Source organism: Panthera onca, chromosome A2 (genome assembly GCF_046562875.1).
Source record: "Panthera onca isolate mPanOnc1 chromosome A2, mPanOnc1 haplotype 2, whole genome shotgun sequence".
In the NCBI taxonomy this organism is placed as follows: Eukaryota; Metazoa; Chordata; class Mammalia; order Carnivora; family Felidae; genus Panthera; species Panthera onca.
This window is the reverse complement of record NC_138340.1, coordinates 141,593,763-141,615,631: the sequence shown is the minus strand read 5'-3', so window position 1 is coordinate 141,615,631 and position 21,869 is coordinate 141,593,763. Positions and strand designations below refer to the sequence as shown.

The 21,869-nt window shown below is 33.3% G+C and overlaps 1 protein-coding gene across 4 annotated transcripts in view; it reads left to right on the top strand.

The window, feature by feature from the left end:
- POT1 (protection of telomeres 1) overlaps positions 1-21,869 on the top strand; it is an 80,564-nt gene that overhangs the window by 39,016 nt on the left and 19,679 nt on the right. For all 4 annotated transcript variants that reach the window (XM_078439941.2, XM_078439938.2, XM_078439933.2 and 1 more), the window contains 6 exons: positions 1,183-1,313; positions 4,496-4,786; positions 9,211-9,366; positions 14,520-14,689; positions 15,816-15,904; positions 20,499-20,555. In XM_078439941.2, the coding sequence (XP_078296067.1) occupies positions 1,183-1,313; positions 4,496-4,786; positions 9,211-9,366; positions 14,520-14,689; positions 15,816-15,904; positions 20,499-20,555 (894 nt within the window). The remainder of the gene's footprint in view (positions 1-1,182; positions 1,314-4,495; positions 4,787-9,210; positions 9,367-14,519; positions 14,690-15,815; positions 15,905-20,498; positions 20,556-21,869) is intronic.

Below are 21,869 nucleotides of genomic sequence, written 5' to 3'. Positions count from 1 at the left end.
TGATAACACCCAGATTGGAAGACTTAGCACCCTCTGGTTAATCAGTGAAAAATGTCCTTGGAAAGCAGCCTGTGTTCCTGGAAGTACTAGGTTTAAATACAGTGCCTCCCTACCTGAAATCATTCTCCTGGGTAATAGAGGTCAGGACAAGTGGTTACTGAAACCGTTCTGTATGTAAACTTTTAATTAACCTTGATTTGACTCTACTTTTCACTCCCACCCTTAATCCCGGTGGCTTCTATCTTTATTCCAGCCACTTTATACTATCTTCTGGATTTCAGCCTCCCTGTTTATTTTATCCCTAACCATTTGTTTTCCCATCTTCCTGTAACATGTTGCTACCTTCTCCCCTGCTCTGTCATTCCTTCTCTCTTCTCTTCCTTCACGGTCTGGGTTTATTCTTTTCTATCCCAGTACTGTAATTACTAGGGTACTGGGAAGGGCTAAAGTCAACACATTTCCTCAGTGTGCAACTTTCTGAAACATGCATATCTCAGAGTAGCATCTATTACAGTTTTTACTACCACCAGTATTTGAAGTTTTCATTTTCATAGCAACCCAAGTATTATTAGTGGTTTCTTTGGTTTTTTTGTTTTTTTGTTTTTTTTTTTGCCAGTTTCTTGTTCTAACGTGTAATCTTCTGTAAGGAACTGACAAATCCTCATTTTTTTTCTTTTGAGTTTGTTTTTGTTACTATAATTTTCTAGGAGTTGTTTGTTCACTTGAATTACATAGTCACTGTGAAATTCTTGGTTTTATACTCAGTTTTCATAGGATTTTCATGCAGAATATTGATTTTCCATCACATTTACTTCAAATACCTTCTAGTCTTTTGTTTTCACCCTAACTTTTATTATTTTATAAATTATGTTATTTGAATGTTTCATGATTTCTAAACTTTGAAATAATATAAAAGTCCTGCCTCTCCAGATAATTTATATTAATTAGGATTTTTATTTTTGTTTTACTAAATTTTCTAAAATTTTTGTGGAATACTGTTGCAAAATAATTTGGCAGTGCATTTTGAGAGCCAAGAAAATGTCCCTATGTTTTGATCCTGTTCTCAGAAGGCTTAATTAAAAGGAGGGATAAAAATTTGTTTGGTGTTTTGAATTCACCCATATTCTTATTTTGTCAAATTCTTTGAAATACCAAAAGGTAAAATATTTTTATGTTTTCCAGATTATTGCTCAGTTGTAACAATTGTGGACCAGACAAATGTAAAGTTAACTTGCCTGCTCTTCAGTGGAAGTTACGAAGCCCTACCAATAATTTATAAAAATGGAGATATTGTTCGCTTTCACAGGCTGAAGGTAAAATTCATACTGTCCAAACTCATATGTATTTGAAGAGGGCTCTGTATTTTTCATTAGTACTAGTTAGCACTAATTACGTGGTTGCTGTGGTGGAACATGGCATCAGCCATTTCAAGAGGTAAGAAGAAATGTAAATAATACTAGACTTCAAATAATGAATATTAAGAAATCTCCTCATTTGGACAAACTGTGTGCCTTCCTTCCACAAAAATGTGTTAGTTGCCATGATTAAGACTAGTTGCATTTCCTCTTCTCACTTCTAAAGATAGATTGATGGTTTAAAGGTTTTCCAGGTAGAGTTGGGTTTAAAGAAAAAAAAAGCCCTAGGCCGCTGGGGTTTTGTTTTGTTTTACTTTTTTATTAAAAACTTACACAAAGATTGGGAGATTGTGTTAATTCAAGTACAGTGAAAGCATTGAGATGTGAGTATAAAATCAAAGTAAGTTGATCTTTATGAAAAATGTATTAAAACATGAACATATTTCAGTTCTTACAAAATTATGCTAAGCAGTTAAACAAGTAAAGGTAAAAAAAACCCACCTTTATTATGAAAGTATAGCTATTAAATACTATCTGATTTTTTAAAAAATTCAGTACTGTAATATTTTCAGTCCGTAGGTTTTAAGTAGTTTTGTCCTTTCATCTTTTCCTCTTGTTACATGAAGATTTCCATGCAACTCTTTCATTATCTTGATTGTCTTTTTTCTTCTCATGCTTCAGTTATTCTGTGTCCCTCATGGTCAGTGAGATGCTCATGAAGTGAGCACAATATTCTGGGTGTGTTCTATTCTTAGTTTGGTAAGAATTAGCTATCTTGATCTCTTAAGGCCCTTCTCCTGAGAATAGAAGAGTAGTAGAGAATATTTTTGTAATATTAAAAGAGAAATAGAAATATTATCATCGTAGTGTTATCATTTCTCACATACTGTTGTTTCCTATAGTATTTGTATTCCGAGAGTGCACTCTTCCCTCCTAATGTTTTTGGTTGTTATTCTTGCTGTTGTTTAACTGAAGTAGACGTACGTCTGTCAGTTCACAATCTAAGTATAGTCTGTAACTAGCACTCGGAAACTTCCTTCATACCCCATCCAGGAATACTCTCATAACTTCAAACAACATACATTAGTTTCATCTCTGTTTGCTCTTTATATAAAGAGAATAGACTTCAGGTTTTGTTTTGTTTTCAATGTCTGGCTTATGCCCGTGTGATTCAACCATGTTACTGCGTATAATTTTACTTTGTTCACTTTCATCGGTAAGTGGTATTCCGTCGTGTGAATGCATCAGAATGTATATATTTTGTGGAACGTTTAACTAGTTTTCAGTTTGAGGATATTATGCTGCCGTAAACAGTCTAATATCTTTTAGTGAGTATATATATTAATATTTTTATTAATGAAAATTTACTAGATAAGCTAAATAGATTAGATATATCATGTTTACTTAAAGATTGTGGAACAATATCAAATGGTGAAACCTGTCATTTGAGATGCACAAGAAAACAGTGTGAATGGGAAAAAATATATTTATAGAAATAAATAGAAAGGACTAGAATTTTTCCAAATTTGATGGAAAACATTGACTTACAGCTGTTAGAAACTTGGTGCACTCCATGCTGGCACCTCAGAGAAAAAGCACATCTAAACAAGTCACTGTGAAATCATTGAAAAAGATTTAAAAAATCTTGAAATGAGCTGGCAGAGAAATAACCCATTCCACATAAGAAACAATACCAGCCATCTTTGATTTCTTATCTGAAATGATGGTGCCCGAAGAACAAAGCAATGATAAAAGTGGTGATAGAAAATGTATTCACCTGGAATTTTGTATCCAAAGAAAATATTTTTCAAAAATGTGAGAATCCCCAGCCAGTGTATCTTCAGTACAAGTAAATGCTAAAGGATGGTTATTCAGGACAGAAAAGCATGCTACCAGCCAGAAACTTTTGATGGTTAGGAAATGACCAAAACTAAAAAAAGAAAATGGTGAAAGATAATGTTTTGTATTTCTTCCCAAAATTTCACTAAAAGATAAATGGCTATTAAAAAAATAATAATAACATTGGAAGATGGAGTTTATAAAATAGTAGAAAAATATGAATGATAGCACAAAGGATAGTTAAAAGGAATTATACCACTGAAAAGTTATTATCTTCAGATAATACTTTCAATAATACTTTCAGTAGAAAGTGTAAAACAGGATATGGGCAAGTGGAAATGTGACCTGGAAACTAGTCATTATGTAGTAGAACAATACTGATTCCAAATAGACTTTGCGGTAAAGATTCATTCATAACTCAGAGGAAGTAAACAGAACACTAATAAGGTCAAAATAAGATGGGAAAAGAACAGTAGAAGAACAAAATTTTTAAAGAGCAAAAAAGGGGGGGGATACAAAAGGAAAACAAGACAGTAGACTTAAATATAACCGTATCAGTAATTTTATGTAAATGGACTAAACATTCCTTTTGCAAGAAAAAAAAAAAATAGACCAAATAAAAAAGCAAGAACAAACACCACTCCCTATGCAAAATGAAGACACAGGCAAGTTGCAAAACTGTAGAAAAGATATACCAAGCAAACAATAAGCATAAGGAAAATGAAATCACTATATTAATATCAGACAGAATATTACAGATTAAAAGGGGGGGGGGCATTTCATAAAGACAAAATGATTGCTTTATGAAGAAGATGTAAGCACCATAAATGCATATGCATGTAATAGCAGAGCCTCAGAACCTGAAAGCCAAAGTCTTTGTCACTGTCTTGCCTCTCAGTCAGACTGATGAAACCTTAGCCTCTTGCGTTTTGTTCACTTTGAAGTCCTGTATTTTAAGTGTTCTAGTTTTCCTCGTAACATTCATAAGTAATTGTCACTATCCTTTTTCCTTTTGTAAATTATACCTTAATAAGAAAAGTAACAATTGTGAAAGTGCAAGCTTGATAGGATCAAGGGGTTGACCACCTAGACCTTTAAAAAATAGAAATAAATGTTACACAGTGGACCTTGATATAGCCTGGTTGATTTTATAATTTCATATGCTAATTAAATGAAATATATTAATTGCTTATATTCTTTATTAACTGTGCTGGCAAGATTTTATAATCCCTCAAGTATCTTACTTTTCGGGTTCTGCATCAGTAAGCTATTCTGTTTTCTACTTTGCCCGACTTTCTTAGATCCAAGTATATAAAAAGGAGACTCAAGGTATCACCAGCTCTGGCTTTGCCTCTTTGACATTTGAGGGAACTTTGGGAGCTCCTATCATACCTCGTACTTCAAGCAAGTATTTTAACTTCACCGCGGAGGACCACAGAATGGTAGAAGCTTTACGTGTTTGGGCATCTACTCATATTTCACCTTCTTCAACATTAGTAAAATTGTGTGATGTTCAGCCCCTGCAGTATTTTGACCTGACTTGTCAGCTCTTGGGCAAAGCCGAAGTGGATGGAGCATCATTTCTTCTAAAGGTAGGTATTTTAAATACTTGAAATTATAAGTTAGCACCACCTACATATCTATAAAGAGCTTATAGCTCAGCATTCTGAAGGAATAAGTATGCCCACTATTGTATTATATTAAGAACTTTAAATCTAACTTACCATTTTTGATGAGCATAGATATTCATGCAGCTCTACTCTTGAACTTCTCTTTTTTTATGCATCCAGAGAAAAATAGTATTGTCAATAGTTTAAATATAGGTTATGGTTTATTTATATATTTCTTATTTTAATATTAATAAAATATGGAGTTGTTTTCTGCTGTTATATTTCAGTTACAATTTTATGTATGCATATTTCTGCTTCCCTGTCAAGGTAGCCTTGCTTCTCATTTATTTTCTTGGTTCATTGATGTTGGCTTCTCTTCCCATGTCATTTCACTGCCTGCCTCATGGGTAGATCACAGATGGTTTTGAAGTGTTTATTTTTGTTCTTGTTATGTTTTGTTTTTAAATCAGAAGGATTTTAAAACATAAAGTAAGACCTATCTAATCTTTCTTTACACCTACCCCAATTTACTCATGAATAGCTTCTGAAAAAGACAGTTGTCCAATATTAACCTCACCTATCCACCCTAGTCAGAATGCGTTTAAACAAACACTGCTTCAGCTCCGTGCCTATGGTTATTTCTTTAGCTTCTGACTCTATGAAACAACAGGACAAGAAACTGTACCGTGGCACTTGGACAAGTATTGGGTTTAGCATTATTATCATTTATACCTTGCCATTATTAAGGAGTTGGTGAAGATAAAAGTTATTGAATGAAATATGAAGTTTTTAAAGTTGAAAATAGCATACATATATACATGTGAAATACTTTGAGAAAAGTAATTACATACTGTAAAAAAGGTAGGTAAGTCAGGTATGACATATGAAGTTAAAGCAAAGTAAAATCATCCAAAGTTAGAAGAAATCATAGGTCAGCCAGTCATACTGATCACACTTTGGATGCCCAAAGTGACATCCTTAACAGTTGAACATTTGATAGGCACTGAATACTTCCAATGGCATATAATATGCTGTGCAGAATATACTCCATCTTTTCACTGCTGTTTAGAAAATTCTTAAATTCTGGGATAAAATCTGCCACCTTTTAGCTGACATGGCAGAATGTACGTTCATTCTAAAGCAACAAAACATATGCCTGCATTCTATTTTTATAGATAGCCCTTTCAGATAAGTGAAAACAGCTTTTATGTAGATGTTATTTTAAAATACAGCATTCGGAAGTGAATGTAAGACTTTCTTGAAGACAATTTAAATCTCAGAAGTCTGTGTATATTCTTTGACTCAACAATTTTATTTTTGTAAATTTATTTTTGTAAATTTTCTAAATTTACTTCGTAAATGTGGAAAAATGAATTTAAGAGAATGTTCTTATATTGCAGTAACAAAAATTAGAAAACTCATACTAACAATGGAGAATTAATTGTGTGAAGTGTTTCCGTATTATGGAATACTCTGTTACAATAAAATGACATTGTAGATGTATAGTTACTAAGATAGATATTTATAATATTCTATTTAGAGATTAATGCAGTTTTATATACTAAAATGTATTATATGCATAGTAAAAATATATTAGGAAGAATATATAGCAATATTTTACTCATTACCTCTGGAAAATTGAATTTTGAGTGATTTGTTTTTCTGAGATTGATTTTCCTATCACACAGCAGAAATAACTTTTTAAATTATGTTTTAAGCACAAAAGGAGCCAGACATTATTCCAAGTGAGTTGTGGAAAGCATGGAATGCAACAACATAATTATTTCCAGTGTTTGGGCATCTGGTCTCATATCCAGTCTGAACATGGATATGATACCAATATTGATTCCTTTATTAGTAACTATGATACTAGTTCATTTTAATCATACCAGTAGACATGTTACACCAATAATGTATTAAAACAGTAATACACTGCAATCCATGGTTTATTTTAGAAATCAGAAATTTAAGGAATTAATTTTAGGATAACTTTAGGAAAATTACATTCCTCTTGGTGAATGTTCAATAGATTTGTGAAAATGTTTAGCAAATTATGTCAAATGTTTAGAATTAGAAGTATGCCTCCCTAACTTGATAAAAAATTTCTCTTGTAATCAAACAAAATATTTAGTGTTCAAATTTTGGAGTCAGTAATGCCAGGAACAAGACAAAAATACCCACTATTTTCTGTTACCTAATATTTTTCAGGAAATCTTAAGAAATTCACTAAGAAAAAAAATGAGAGCTATAACTCTTTAAAATTTTTTTTAATGTTTATTTTTGACAGAGAGAGAGAGAGAGAGAGACAGAGCATGAGTGGGGGAGGGGCAGAGAGAGAGAGGGAGACACAGAATCTGAAACAGGCTCCAGGCTCTGAGCTGTCAGCACAGAGCCCGACGTGGGGCTCGAACTCACAGACCGTGAGATCATGACCTGAGCCGAAGTCGGACACTCAACCGACTGAGCCACCCAGGCGCCCCAGAGCTGGAACTCTTTTAAAAGAAAGAAAAAGAGAAGGTCATTAGTCACAAGATGTAAAACCCAAACAATGAACTGAAAGGCTATTTGGATTAATAAAATTATTCAATGAGATAACTGGTTTAAATATTAGTAAAATGTAGCTTTGGTACCTATCAGTAATAAATAGAACATATACGTGAACGAAAGTTCTTTCAAAGTCACATCAACTGTGAAACAAGCCAATTCATGAAAGAAATCCCTGATATTCTGTGAAGAAAACTACAAAACTTCATTGAGCATATTCAAATATTTTTTTATTCTTTCTTAAAGAATACAATGCCATTTTAATTAAAACCAAATTTTCTAAATTGACTGTAATTCTAAAATTTATTAGAAACATTAAATGGTCAAGAATAAAACAAGAAAAGCTTGATTAAAAAAAACTCAGATATCTGATATTAAAGCATATTATGAAATTATAGTAATTGAAATTATAGTGCAATTAGTTAATCAAAAGATTAGGAACCTCTTACACTGTACATACAAGACATACATGATAATAACATAACATTTCAAATTGATGAAGACAGATTGCTAAATGGTGATTGTTATCTATTTAGAAAAGAATCAGATCTGTACATAAGATACAAATTCCTAACAGATTAAGTTTTGATGCAAAATTACAAAAGTTCCAGAAAACATTAAAAAAAAAAAAAAAAAGACTTCTAGGTGATTAGAACTGAAGCATAAAAACAATGTAGCTACACTCTACTCTCTCAGCCCCTCCCCCAAAAGGCTGGGAGATTCGTCTGTAAAGCTATTTAAAAGTCACAAAAACAGTATGAAAGAACACATTCCAGGTAGAGAAAAAAGTTCGTGACATACACTGTACCTGCTTCCAGAGTGTGTATCCTGGTTCTTTGAATAATTTAGGGAACGGTGAGTGACCCAAACTCAGTGATTGTTTATTTGAAACTTGGAATAGTCACCAACGTTATTCAGTACTTCCTCTGTAAGCTTACGCTGGCAGACAGCTGAAATGAGTGTATTCTGTTCAGAGAGCCTGTTTCTCTTGTCCAGCCAAATTTCTCACATGCAGAGGCATTCTTATCTCGTGCCAGATGTCTTTTGTCACACCCTTTTATAACAAAGCACAGCCATCTCTTCAAAGCCTAGCACAATGCAGGCTAGCTCACACCCTAAGGATAGGGTAGCACATACTCCTCCTGTGCCCATGTTCCCATCCTCATCTTAATGTAGCATACGTAGCAATCCAAGATGTCCTTTCCTTTTCCAGCACGATTTTCATTCATTTGTGTTCATAACCTCTAACTTAAACAGAACGTTCCTATCTGTACTTTTAAAAGCCTCTTCCAAATGAAAACAAAGTGAAAAAATAAGCAAAGGTTAGAATACATTCCTAAAAGGGATTTATACTTAAGAAAATGAGCAGATGTAGTCATAAAGGTGTATTTTAAATTATTTAAAATAGCAAATCACCAGTACAGGGATCAGTTTAATAAATTTTTGTATATCCACAGCATAAAATGAAAGAAGCAATTGACGATCATATTTTAGAAAAATATTTATATTAGCTGATAAATTGCTCGACAGTAAGCTAAGAAATGCAAAGCAGAATATAATGCCAGTTAAAAACAGAAAAAGACACATAAATACACAGAAGAAAAAAAGATAAAGAAATTCAACAATGTGTTAGCACTTTTTTTCCAGGTAGTGTCAATTTTTTTCTTTATAGTTTCTACATGACCTATATCTATGTAGTCCTTTTACAACCAGAATATACACCATTTTTAAAGTTTAGCAGATATTTGGGGGAATACATTTAATACGTGTAAGTTATATTACCGGAAAAGAATGTTCTTTTTAAAGTCTCCACCGTTGCTCTCAGAAAGATCATTAAAGTTTGCTTTACCCTGTTATGGCAGGTATGGGATGGCACCAGGACCCCATTCCCATCTTGGAGAGTCTTGATAGAAGACCTTGCACTTGAAGGAGATTTAAGTCACATCCATCAGCTACAGAATCTAACAATAGACATTTTAGTCTATGATAATCATGTTCAAGTGGCAAAATTTCTGAAGGTGATGTTGAGTAGCAAATGTTTTCTATTTTGTGTTTTTATCAATGTGGGGGTAAATCACATTTGTAGATGATATTTGAGGTCTAGAAATTAACTCCAAATTTATTTTTCTTTAATTTTTATTTGTAAAATGTATTTAAAATAAGTTATTAGAAAAAGGAAAATATTAGAAGATTTCATTAAATTATAATGGCTTGAATAACTTTTAAAAATTAAAGAACATTTCCTGGATATTTTAAGACTGTACACAACTTTACCATAAAAGTAGTAAGGAAAAATGTTCTGGTATATGGTTGTATAAAATGTTTGTAAACTTAAACATTTAAGCTTTATAAATTGGGTTTTGAAAATTTAGCCTACAACTTTCTACTCATTAGTTTAAGAAATTGTTGATCCACCTCTAATATCTGTCATAAATTGTGTGTGTTTATACTGTACAGTTTATTAGAATTTGCTCACTGCTTTTGAGTTACTGGTTTTTTTAGGTAAAAGCTCACTGTTGAGATGTGGCACTTCTTGATTATTAATATTTTAGGGAATATTTTTCTTCATTGTATTGTGTCTTTTATTTGGAAGTATCTTTTCTAGCAACATATGGCATCATTATAACAACAGTGATAATAGCAACATTTGTTAAACACTTCAGATGTATTTAGCACTATCCTGTGTAGTCAGTATTGTCACCATTCCCGTTTTACATATGAGAAAACTGAGGAGTCAGCTGTTAAGCCCAAGATTTCATGGCTACTTGTATGTGAATCTGTAGTGTTTGGTTTCCAGAGCCAGTCCTTTTAAGCAGTATAAAGAAATGATTTTCTTTATTGCAAATAGCTTCGATCCTACCTTTAGGGAGTTATACAGCCTGCTTATAGAAAGTTATATGGCCTACTTATAGGAAGAAAACAGTAAAAGTGAATTGCAGCTGTTTTCGATCTGAATTTTATGCCCAGTCTCCCTTTGTAAATAAATGTTCTTGGAGAAGGAAATAGTTCCTCTAACACTGCGTTACAAATAAGCCCCCCCAACTCATCGATAAATGAGGCTAAAGTCTGGGTCCAGGAGGGGTGATAACTGAACTTGCTTGTCCTTTATATGTATGTATGTATGTATGTATGTATGTATGTATGTATGTATGTGTGTATACACGTTTTCATACCTAACAGATCAGAGAAAATTGACTGTTGAAAATACATTTTTGATGCTTCTCCCTGATTTTGTCTACACTGATTATTTCAAAAATACACATAATGATAGAGTCAATTCAAAGTCTTATTTTTTTTTAATTTTTTTTTTTTTTTTTTTTTTAGCGTTTATTGGTTTTTGAGACAGAGAGAGACAGAGCATGAACAGGGGAGGGTCAGAGAGAGAGAGGGAGACACAGAATCTGAAACAGGCTCCAGGCTCTGAGCTGTCAGCACAGAGCCCGATGTGGGGCTCGAACCCACGAACCTTGGGATCATGACCTGAGCCGAAGTCGGACGCCCAACCGACTGAGCCACCCAGGCGCCCCTCAAAGTCTTTTTAAAATACAGATAGAGTTCTTTTTTGAATGAAAAAAGATTTGCATTTTTTTTTTAGATTCCGCTTTCACAATTTAATTTCCTCTCTTTCCCTATGCTGAATTTATAAGTTTTCCTATTCCCTCTCACCTGTCCAAGACTTGAATAACACCTAGCACAGTGCTTTTCTTACAGTAAAGATGAAGTAAATAGTATCTGCTAGTGAATGAACAAATCAATGAGAGCTGTGAATTTTTTTCAGGTCCCTTTTTGTTTACCTTATCTTACCCACTAGAGGGTGCTCTGAGCGCACATTGCTAAGAAAATATAGGGCACTTAATCTTTTTCTAAAGATATCATAATATTACATTATTTATCTACACTGTAATAGAAAAATGGAAGGGGTTTTCTCTGTATAAGTAAGGCAACTGTAAGCTTTTAGTTAATGTATATTGACATCACATTTTATTTATACTAAGGAAACCTCTATACCATTTCATATTAACTTAAGAAATTCCCAGTCAGATGACATTAATACAAATGAATTCTTATCAACGCTTGAAGACAACTGTTTGAAATTGCATTTTTATACTGAAATACATGGGACACATGTATTTTTGTTGCATAGGAACAGGGAAAAAAATGTTTTTAATAAAGAGAAGACAGTGAAGGCAATCTAAGTATAATATAATTGGCTTTTATATGCAGTACATTTTACAGTTGAAATCGCCCTTAACATTCTTCCTAAATTTTGCTTTTTGAGTGTTACACATTCACACATGCACAAACCCACCTATATGCGGGCACACACACATGTGCACAAGCACACACACATCACAAACTTTTTGTCTAGAAATTAAAGCAGTGTATTTCTAATCCCCAGTCTTATCCTGACACAATTTAAACATAATTATAAAAAATATATAGTCATAATTATGTTTTGGCCTTCAGTGACCCAAGAGCTATATAGTTAGGTTATTTTCAGACATATACAGGTAATTAAAACTATTAAAGGGAACTTCTCGATAGTTTATAGGGAAGATTTAAATTATTTCTAAAGGGATAGTGATTTCTTAATAGCTACATTTGCTTTGCTTTTTTATTTTGCTAGTGGGGAGGGACAGAGGGATAGGAGAAAGTCTTCAGCAGACCCCTTGCTCAGCATGGAGCCCAACACAGGGTTTGATCTCACGACCAACCATGAATGAGATCATGACCTGAGCTGAAATCAGGAGTTGTAGGCTTAACTGACTGAGCCACCCAGGCACCCCTGCTTTACTTCCTTTTTGATATTCATTGAAAGGGATATTTATCACAATTTGTGAAAGTATATTTTTATAATTTTTGGTTATGATTCCCTCACTTGTAATTTTAGAATCTTATCACATTACTGACAAGACTAAGCAATGTGTGTCTATTATAGTACAGCATCTGGCACATTTCATGGTATATTTAGCCAGCTTAAAAAAAATACAATGCTGCCTCCAGAAGGAATTTGTGGAAATAACAATTTGTCATCTTGATAGCCTATTTATATAAATAAATTCTTTCGTGGTCTTTAAATATTGTTTTATTATGAAATATAGTAGTGGAAAAGATAGTGTAATAAATACCCATGTGCCTACCATTCAAACTTAATATTTTTAAATGTTTTGCCACACTAATTTCAGGTGCTTTTAATTTTTAGGACATAAATCTCTACATGTTGAGTCTTCTTTGTACCTCTGCTCATTCTCATGTTTTGCTCCTTAGTATCTTTCTATTTATCCTAACATGTAGGTATATACACCCAGGTTTATTATGCTTTTATTTTAATGTACTTTTCTCTGAAAAATGCATAAGGTATATATATTATTCTGTAATTTACTTTTTTCTTTTATATTTTTAAGATATATCCATGTTCATACAAGTGTCTGCGTTAATACCAGAGAGTCTTAATTATTACAGCTTTATTTTTAAATGATTCTACAGATCAAGCAAACCTTCCCCTCCCCCACCCCCCACTCCTGCAGTTTAGTCTTCAAACTTGACTTGCTGTTCACGTCTGTATGCATTTTCAGATTAGCTTTTCAAATTTCATGTAAGACACTGGAGATTTTGATTGAAATTATACTGATTTTAAAAATTAATTTGGGGGGAAATTACTATCTTTATAGTGTTAAAGCTTGTTATTTATGAATATGATATCTTTCTCCATGCTTAGGCCTTTAAAAGCATTTTTTTTAATTTACATGGAGCATTTTATTTAGAGGGAGGTGGTTTTTAATTTGGTTTTTTTGTTTGTTTGTTTGTTTTGTTTTTTCCTTACGTGACCTCTTCCCCCAACATGGGGCTAGAACTCAGGACTCCAAGATTAAGAGTTACGTGCTCTACTGACTGGGCCAGCCAGGTCCCTGCATGTTTTAGGCCTTCCCTAAGTGCTTTTTTTATATGTGTACTAGTGTATTACCTACTTTGAAAAGGAATCACAGAATAATAAACATCCAGAAAAAGTGAGATAAAAGTAAATAGAAATGGACTGTTTTTGTTTTTTTTTTTTCTTCTAGTATCTCACTTTAGAGACCATAAGGAAAACTAGTTTTGTCTTCTTTTCTTTTGGAGTTTTCTTTCTCTGACTCTTTTTACCCTGCTCCTCTGCCATGTTGTAGATGTATGTCAGTGGAAGAAGTCAGAGAAAAAAAGACCTAAATGTCCTATCTCCTTCTCACAAAAACATGACTGGGTTGGAAAAAGGTTATGTAGCTTCTTCCTTTGAGTAGGTGTCAATTTCTTTTATAAACATTCTGCATCTGTCATTTTAAGTCTTCTCCCTTAAACAAATACTCTATAGTTAAAGACATTTTTAAGACTAAATAAAACATCTAAAATTGTAGAACATTTAGTTAAAAATTATAATTGGTTTAGTTTTGTATTTGAACTCACAGAATGTATTTCACATGGTGACAAGAGTTCTTATTACAAAAGTTTTCTTTCTATAAAACTTGTGGAATAGGGGGATATTTTTGCTATTTCCATAGAACTTGTGGAATAGGGGGATATTTTTACTATTATAGTGCATTAAAAAATATTTTCTAGTATTCTCATAATGAGAGTATTTTAGCAACCGTATTTAATGAAATCTTACCTTCAAGTAGCTAAAGCAAGTTAAGAAACCTTAAACAGGCTTCCAAATCAAATAGAGGGCTTGGGTTTGATTTAGGTTATAGGTTTCTTAACTAGTGTATTTTATCACTGCTAAGATTCAGTTTTATTTCACACTTCAGTATCTCTGAAATGTCTTTCATTAGAAAAAACATACGGATAGATAGATACGTAATATGCATATGTACATACACTTATATACTACATATACACATCTACATAAATACATGGGTCTACGTATGTGTATGTATATACATATATACGTGCCTAAATATACACAAACACATATATGTATATACACATGTGCGTGCACACATAAAAACACATTTTGGTTTTGATACAGTGTCCTTGAGACTGATATTCAGTACACATCAGTATCGCATACCAGTATCCTTTCTGATAGGTCAGCACTTTTGACTGTTGGTCTGTGCCCCATATTTGTTGTTAAGTATTTTATGTATCAGGAATTGTTTGATTTTTCTCATTTTTTAAATCCTAAGTAATCTATTTTTAGGTTGGAAGCTTTCTTAGAATTTATAGCCTCCATACCAAACTTCAATCAGTGAATTTGGAGAACCAAGCAACATTGTTAGCTCTAGAGTTTCATCTCCATGGGGGTACCAGTTATGGCCGGGGAATCAGAGTCTTGCCAGAAAGTAACTCTGATGTGGATCAACTGAAAAAGTAAGCAAATGATACACCTATTTAGAAGTTGTAAATAAGGTATTAATTAAGCTGATTTCCAAGATACTGTTGTTCTGTGCTGGGGTGGGTGGATTTGATAAGTTCTTTGTAATCAATCCTCATAGGCTACTGTGCCATTATCCATTTGTCTAAATAGGTGAACCAAATGAAACCAAACTCAAGTGATTGCAGGTTCAAATAGCTAAACAGTAGCAGAGCTAGGGGTGTAATGTCAGGTTTCCAACAGTTCTTGTGCACTTATGTCTACTCTGTGTGCTTATTCTCTTCTTCCACCATGGGTCACATTCCCCACGTAACACCAACAAACAGTTGAAACTGGAGCTGAGCTCAAGTTTGGAAAACTTGATACATATCTAGAATTCCAAACGTACTTAATCCTGCCATGAAAAAATAATTATCTTTCTAAAGTGCCTAGGACCGATCAAATAGGTAACAGAAATGTTTTAGAGTATATTTTAAAAACTTTGAAATGTGCCCAGAAAGTGAATAATGCCTTAGGTCCTGCTACATATGCAGTTCCCTTCTTTGTCAAGTGTTTCTGGTGCTCACTGTGTACAGAAACTTTTTGACCAGGATTCTAGAGGAATAAAAAATAAATCTTCTGCATGTCTTCAAAGAGCTCTAGAAAATGACCTGTTCAGTAAGTTCAAATGAAATAATATTTTTATGCTTTAATATATTGAAATAGTATGACTTGTAAAGCCAATTAAATTAGCTATTTTAATAATCTTCTATCAGTTGTACCTCTTTATTTCTCATATTTCCATATATAGAGCATAGTATTTTACTTTTTGAATCCGGAGTAAGATTGTTCTGACAGAATGCCATCCAATAAATTCCTGGTTTACTTTTGTTTGCTGTATTTCATCATCCTACTGTTTCACTCATATCTTTGTTGAATCAGGTTTTTTAAATTTGGGGGATCTTAGAACTCCCAGATACTCTGAAGAAAGCTGTAGACTTTCTACTGAAGAAGGTGTACTACACACATACGTAATTTTTATACAATTTCAGTGATTTCTTATATTCTAAGGATAGAACGGAACTGATCATATTGACTTTGTTTTATGCAATTTGATTTGAAATTATATTCTTTCAATTATAGGGTTTTAGAATCTGCAGATTTGACAGCCGGTCAGTGTTTTGATGGTATATGTCAGTCAGAACATGAGGACAGCTTTCGGTCTCTTTCAAGTAAGGACAGTTTTTAATGTTAACAGTTTAGTCTGTGCTAAGTAAAATGGCTTTATCAATCAATATTCTCTTTTTTTGAATATCTTCCCATCTCTGCCTCTTTCTCTTTTTTGTTAAATCCATATTCATTGTAAAGGAATAGGCTAAATCTTTATCTGTGTCCTATGCAAAGTAAACATTATTCTTCCCTTATTGTGTAATTGCATTTTCAAATTGGGATGGTAAGGATTACTTGATTTGTGATATATGTAGTATTTATATGTATATATTTATATGTGTATGTATATATATTCATTAAGATTTTGTATTTCCTAGGCAACCATTTTGCTTGTCAGTTTCTAATATGAACAGTGATTGTTTTTGCTGCTTTCTTTCAAAGAGCTCAGTTATTTTTTGATCATACATATTTCAGAGATGCATATAGATCCCAGTCTTTATCAAGTTAATCAGGTACCTAGTTACAAGCTCTTAAACACACACATAGTTCTGTATTATATATTATATTATTGTATACTGTTCAAATCTAAATTTTAAAAATCTGCAAGATTTTTGTCCTTTACTATTTTGCCTTACTGTCTTAATGTACAAGGGTACATTCTGGGACCTAGAATCTACGCCATTTATATATGCATACACACACACACACACACACACACATATATATACACACACATAAGTTATATATAAATATAATTATATGATATATGTGTATATACACACACACACATATATTTACAATCTATTTTATGAGTATTTTTTTTTTCTATACTAGTAATAACAAGCATTAAAATTAACATGTATTGCTTGGTGTAGGAACTTACTAAGTGCCGACATGCATTAATCCTAACAGTATTCCTTTGAGGTTGAAATTGTTTTGTCCCTTTTACACAAAGGAAACAGGCTTTGAGTGACAGGGGTCGTGTAAGTCACCCAGGGTTACTTAGGTATTAACTAAAGGCAAAGTCAGTCAGATTCAACTGCAGATTATTTGATTTTTTTGTACTTTTTTTTTTAAGTTGAGAGAGAGAGAGAGAGTGCGAGCAGGGGAGGGTAGGGAGAGAGAGAGAGAGAGAGACAGGGAGGGAGAGAATCTTCATCAGGCTCCATGCTCAGCACAGAGCTTGATCCAGGGCTCGATCCCACAACTCTGGGATCATGACCTGACCTGAAATCAAGAATTGACATTCAACTGACTGAGCCACCCACGTGCCCCTGATTTTTTGGACATATTTTAAATTTATTTATTTATTTATTCTCTCTGCCTTAAAACTCTCCACATTTCCTAGCACCTGGCCAGATCCGTGATTAGTTAAACTACAATTAGGAGGGCAATTTACTTCAACTGACAGTCATTTGGAAACAGCATAATTTGTAATTACACTTTTTGAAATTTCTTTTCTCATTTTTCAGAGATTTTAAAATTATTTTTAAACTATAAAGTTAATAATACATGTCATGATACCAAGTGACACAGCTTCCTCATGCCTTTATGCCCACTACTGAGGTAATGTTAACAGTTTAGTGTGGTTTCTTCAACACTTTCATGTTTATAGAAATATATATGCCTCTACATTAACAGATATGACTTTCCCCTCTGTTTAAAATATTTTAAAAAATGGGACATACTACATAGTTGCTTTGTCAGTGTATCATAGATCTCTTCCTGGGCTAATCCATCTTAAACTCATTTTATTTTATTTTATTTAAAAAAAAATTTTTTTAACATTTATTTATTTTTGAGACAGAGAGAGATTGAGCATGAACGGGGGACGGTCAGAGATAGGGAGACAAAGAGTCCGAAACAGGCTCCAGGCTCCGAGCTGTCAGCACAGAGCCCGACGCGGGGCTTGAACTCACGGACTGCGAGATCGTGACCTGAGCCGAAGTCGGCCGCTCAACCAACTGAGCCACCCAGGCACCCCAAATCTTAAACTCATTTTAATAGTTGCATAATGTTTTGTAATGTGAGCCTAACATTATAAATGTAGCTATTTTCCATTTGATACACCTTCAGGTTTCCAGTTTTTTGCTCTTACAAATAATGCTTTAATAGCTATCCTTGAACAATTATAAATTCCTGCTTTTCTTTCTCTAAAATAAACTCCTAAAAGAGGAGTTGACAGATCAAAGGATAAGCACATCTTTTATTTTAATAGATGCTGTCAGATTATATGACAAAATGCCATAGAACTCATATGCAAATAACAGTGTAGCAAATATAAAGTGATATCTTACTTAGTTTCCTTGAGTACTTGGGAAATAGAAAATATTATATATTTTATCAGCCCTTTTTACTTCCTCTTCTTTGAATTGTCTGCTCTTACCTTTTACCTGATTTTCCATTGGGTTTTTAACATTATTTTAAGCAGTTTGAGGGAGACCATATATATATTTTACACAGTTTCTCTGATTTTCTTCTTATTCGACTGTTTTTAAGGTTTTTACAATTGTTTTCTCTTCATGCAGAATGGCTAATACTAGGTGATCAGATTCATTGAAATTCTACTTAGCCAGCTTATGATGTCCAGTCAGGTTCTCTTGTCATGAATTCTTATGCCATTTATTAGTGATGTTGAGGAAGAAGGACTATTAATGCATGTTTGTGTGTGATGCCACATAAAAAAAATTATAAAAACATACTATAAAATTGTTTTTAAGTTTATTTATTTTGAGAGAGAGTGTGGGGGGAGGGACGGAGGGAGAGGGAGAGAGAGAGTATCCTAAGTAGGCTCCACACTGTCAGTACAGAATTCAATATCAGGCTCGATCTCATGAACTGTGAGATCATGACCAAGAGTCAGATGCTTAACCACTGAGCCACCCAGGTGCTGCCCAAACATACTATGATATGCAATAGAATGTAAGCCAAAGTAATTCCAAAATATGGATACTTTTTTAGTCTCAAATTCATTTTAGAAAGCACTATTAAAACTTACTGCTATGTTCACTTCCTTTGCTTTCTTGTTTTTTTAATTTTTTTTTCATGTTTATTTATTTTTAAGAGAGAGACAGAGTCAATCAGGGGAGGGACAGAGAGATGGAGACACAGAATTGAAAGCAGGCTCCAGGCTCTGAGCTGTCAGCACAGAGCCTGATGTGGGGCTTGAACCCTTGAACTGTGAGATCATGACCTGAGCTAAAGTCAGACACTTAACCGACTGAGCCACCCAGGCGCCCCTCCTTTGCTTTCTTGTTAAAGTAAAATCCTATTTTATGGTGTTCATCAAGCCATCATCTTATTAAATTTAATAACTTTATTGTCTTATCTACTTCTCCATTTATTTCTTTCACAATGTGTTTTTCTAAAATAATAAAAATTTTCAAACATGCAGAAAAATTGGAACAGTTGTACAGTGAACACTCATATACCTGCTCTCTGGATTCTCTTTGTTCTGTCATATATTTCTCTCTCACTCTCTCCTAATCAACCCATCTGATAATTTGATCCATGTCAAAGTAAGTTGCAGAAATAAATATGCCTCCTCAAAACTTCAGAATAACATCATTAACTAGAATTCAGTATTTGTTGATGAACCTTTTTGATTTTTGATGTAAAGTTAAACTCAGTGGCCAACTGAAGTGTACCATTCCACAAGTTCTGGCTAATACATAAACCTGTGTAACTTAAACCCCTTTAAAAATGTAAAATATCACCCTTGTTGCAGGAAGTTCCCTCATGTTCCTTCCCATTCAGTCCATCCCCAGAAGTTCTGATTTTTTTCCACCATAGATTGTCTATAACTTCAAATAAATGGAATAATATATTCTCTCTTATGTACTGTTTTTGAAATTCATCTGTATTGCCTGTATCGCTAATTCCTTTGTAATACCCAGTAGTACCCTATGAGGTAGACATTGTTTTTAATATGAATTTCCAGTCTTTGCACCATTAGTTTTTTTGTTTTTTTTGTTTTGTTTTGTTTTTTGTTTTTTTCTATGAGATGGCTTGGGTGTCTTTGTCAAAAATCAAGTGAGTGTAAATGTGGATTTATTTCTGGGTTTTCCAGTCAGAAATACTTCATAGTATGGTATGAAGTAAACTTTTTTCTCCTAAAACTAATTTCCAGTTTTTGTAGCACCAGGGTTGTGCTTTCCCTTTGGGTTGTTTCCTGCTTTATCAGAAATCAAAGTGACCATGTAAGTGCAGGTTTATTTCTAGGCTTTCTATGTATTCTCTTGATATGCTTGTCAGTTTTTATGCCAATATCATATTGCCTTGATTACTGTAGCTTTATAATAAGTCTTTAAGTCAGGTAGCATAAGTCTGCCAGTTTTATTCTTTTTCAGAATTATATTTTATATTCTGGTTTCTTTGCATTTCCACTTAAGTGATAGAGTCTCTTATCTTTTACTGTAATAAAGCCTCTGCAATTTTGATTAGGATTATATTGACTCTGCAGATCAATTTGGGTAGAATTGATGTCTTAACAAACAGTTTTGAGCCTTCTAGTCCATGAACATGGCATGTTTTACTATTGTTTAGATTTTCTTCAATTCTTATCAACAATGTTATATAGTTTTCAGTTCCATATGGAATTTTTCATGGATCTTAAAACTGTATAATTCTTCCTTTTTCTTTCCTTTTTCTTTCTAGGCTCTGGATCAGTATCACTGTATGAGGTAGAAAGATGTCAGCAACTATCAGCTACAAGTAAGACTATGTTTCATTTTTGAAATAAGGGTGTAATAGTGTGCATAATAAAGTCTGTCCTTACATTTATCAACTAATTTGTTCCTGTCTATTATTGAGAGCAGATATCCATGAGGGCGAAAATATGCACATATTTATCTTTCATTTCTGTACCTCATCCTAACTGGCATAAAATGGAACTCAGAAAGATACATGTTTTTACATTGAACATATATTTTAAGTCCTACAGGTATGAGGTTTGTAAAACATATTCTATTTAACAGTGCAGTGGGGCTTATTTCATTTTGAGAATGTGATAAAATATATGACATAATTTTTATCTATTCACACTATGAATTTAGCGATGTGCCCATAAAGGCAGTATACCCCAAAACTTTAATGTTAGCAATGATAGTAAATCTGTCAGATGCCCTCTTTCTGTTAGTTCAGCTAAGATGAAAAAAATTAAGAAAAAAAAATTTTTAAGCACGAGTCTATTAAATAAAGCTCTATAATATACTATTATAATAATATGAGTTTCTCATTGGAGAAAGAACATATAACTGTGAAATGAGGGAAAGCCAGAAGAAAGAAACTTGTGGTGTTGTATTGGAATAGGAAGGGTCAGTATGGACTCATGATTTTATAAATAAATGTAGAAATAGATGTAGATGTCTGTGTGTGTGTGCATATATATACATGTATGTATATATGTATACATTTATACATGTGCAGGTGCATGTGTGGAAGTATAAGTATGAACACATTTGCATGTATATCCTATCTCTGTCCAGTTAAAGGGCTTCAAAATAATGGCAACCCAATAGCAATGGATGCACCTCATGCACAGATCTTGGTTTATAAATGATATTCCCCCTTAAAAAGAATCAGGGCTGCTTGGAGAGATAGCAGACTCCAGGATTGGGACAGGAGAATTACAAGATGAATCCAGAACATCTTGTTGTGCCAGAAGGTAAAGAAGTTCTCAGTTAATTATGGAGCATGTCAAATCTGATACAATTTGAGCATCAAAATAAAAAATACTAGTGATGGAGTAAAACCGAACAGTAGTAGGGATCCATTAGTCCGTGTGGATAGTAAATAAAAGAACAAATGAATGAATGAATAAATATGTGCGATTGAGTGGAGAGCTCCTAGTTACAATAGAATGACAGCTAACAAATGTAAAAGGAATGATGAAGTTAGGAAAAAAATCATTTTGCAACCATGATAGTAATAACTGACTTAGTTGTAAATCACCAGTGGGTCCTAAACTAGCAGGATCCTAAATGTTTACTGAGGAGTGAGATACTTCTATTTCCCCAAGTACTTTCT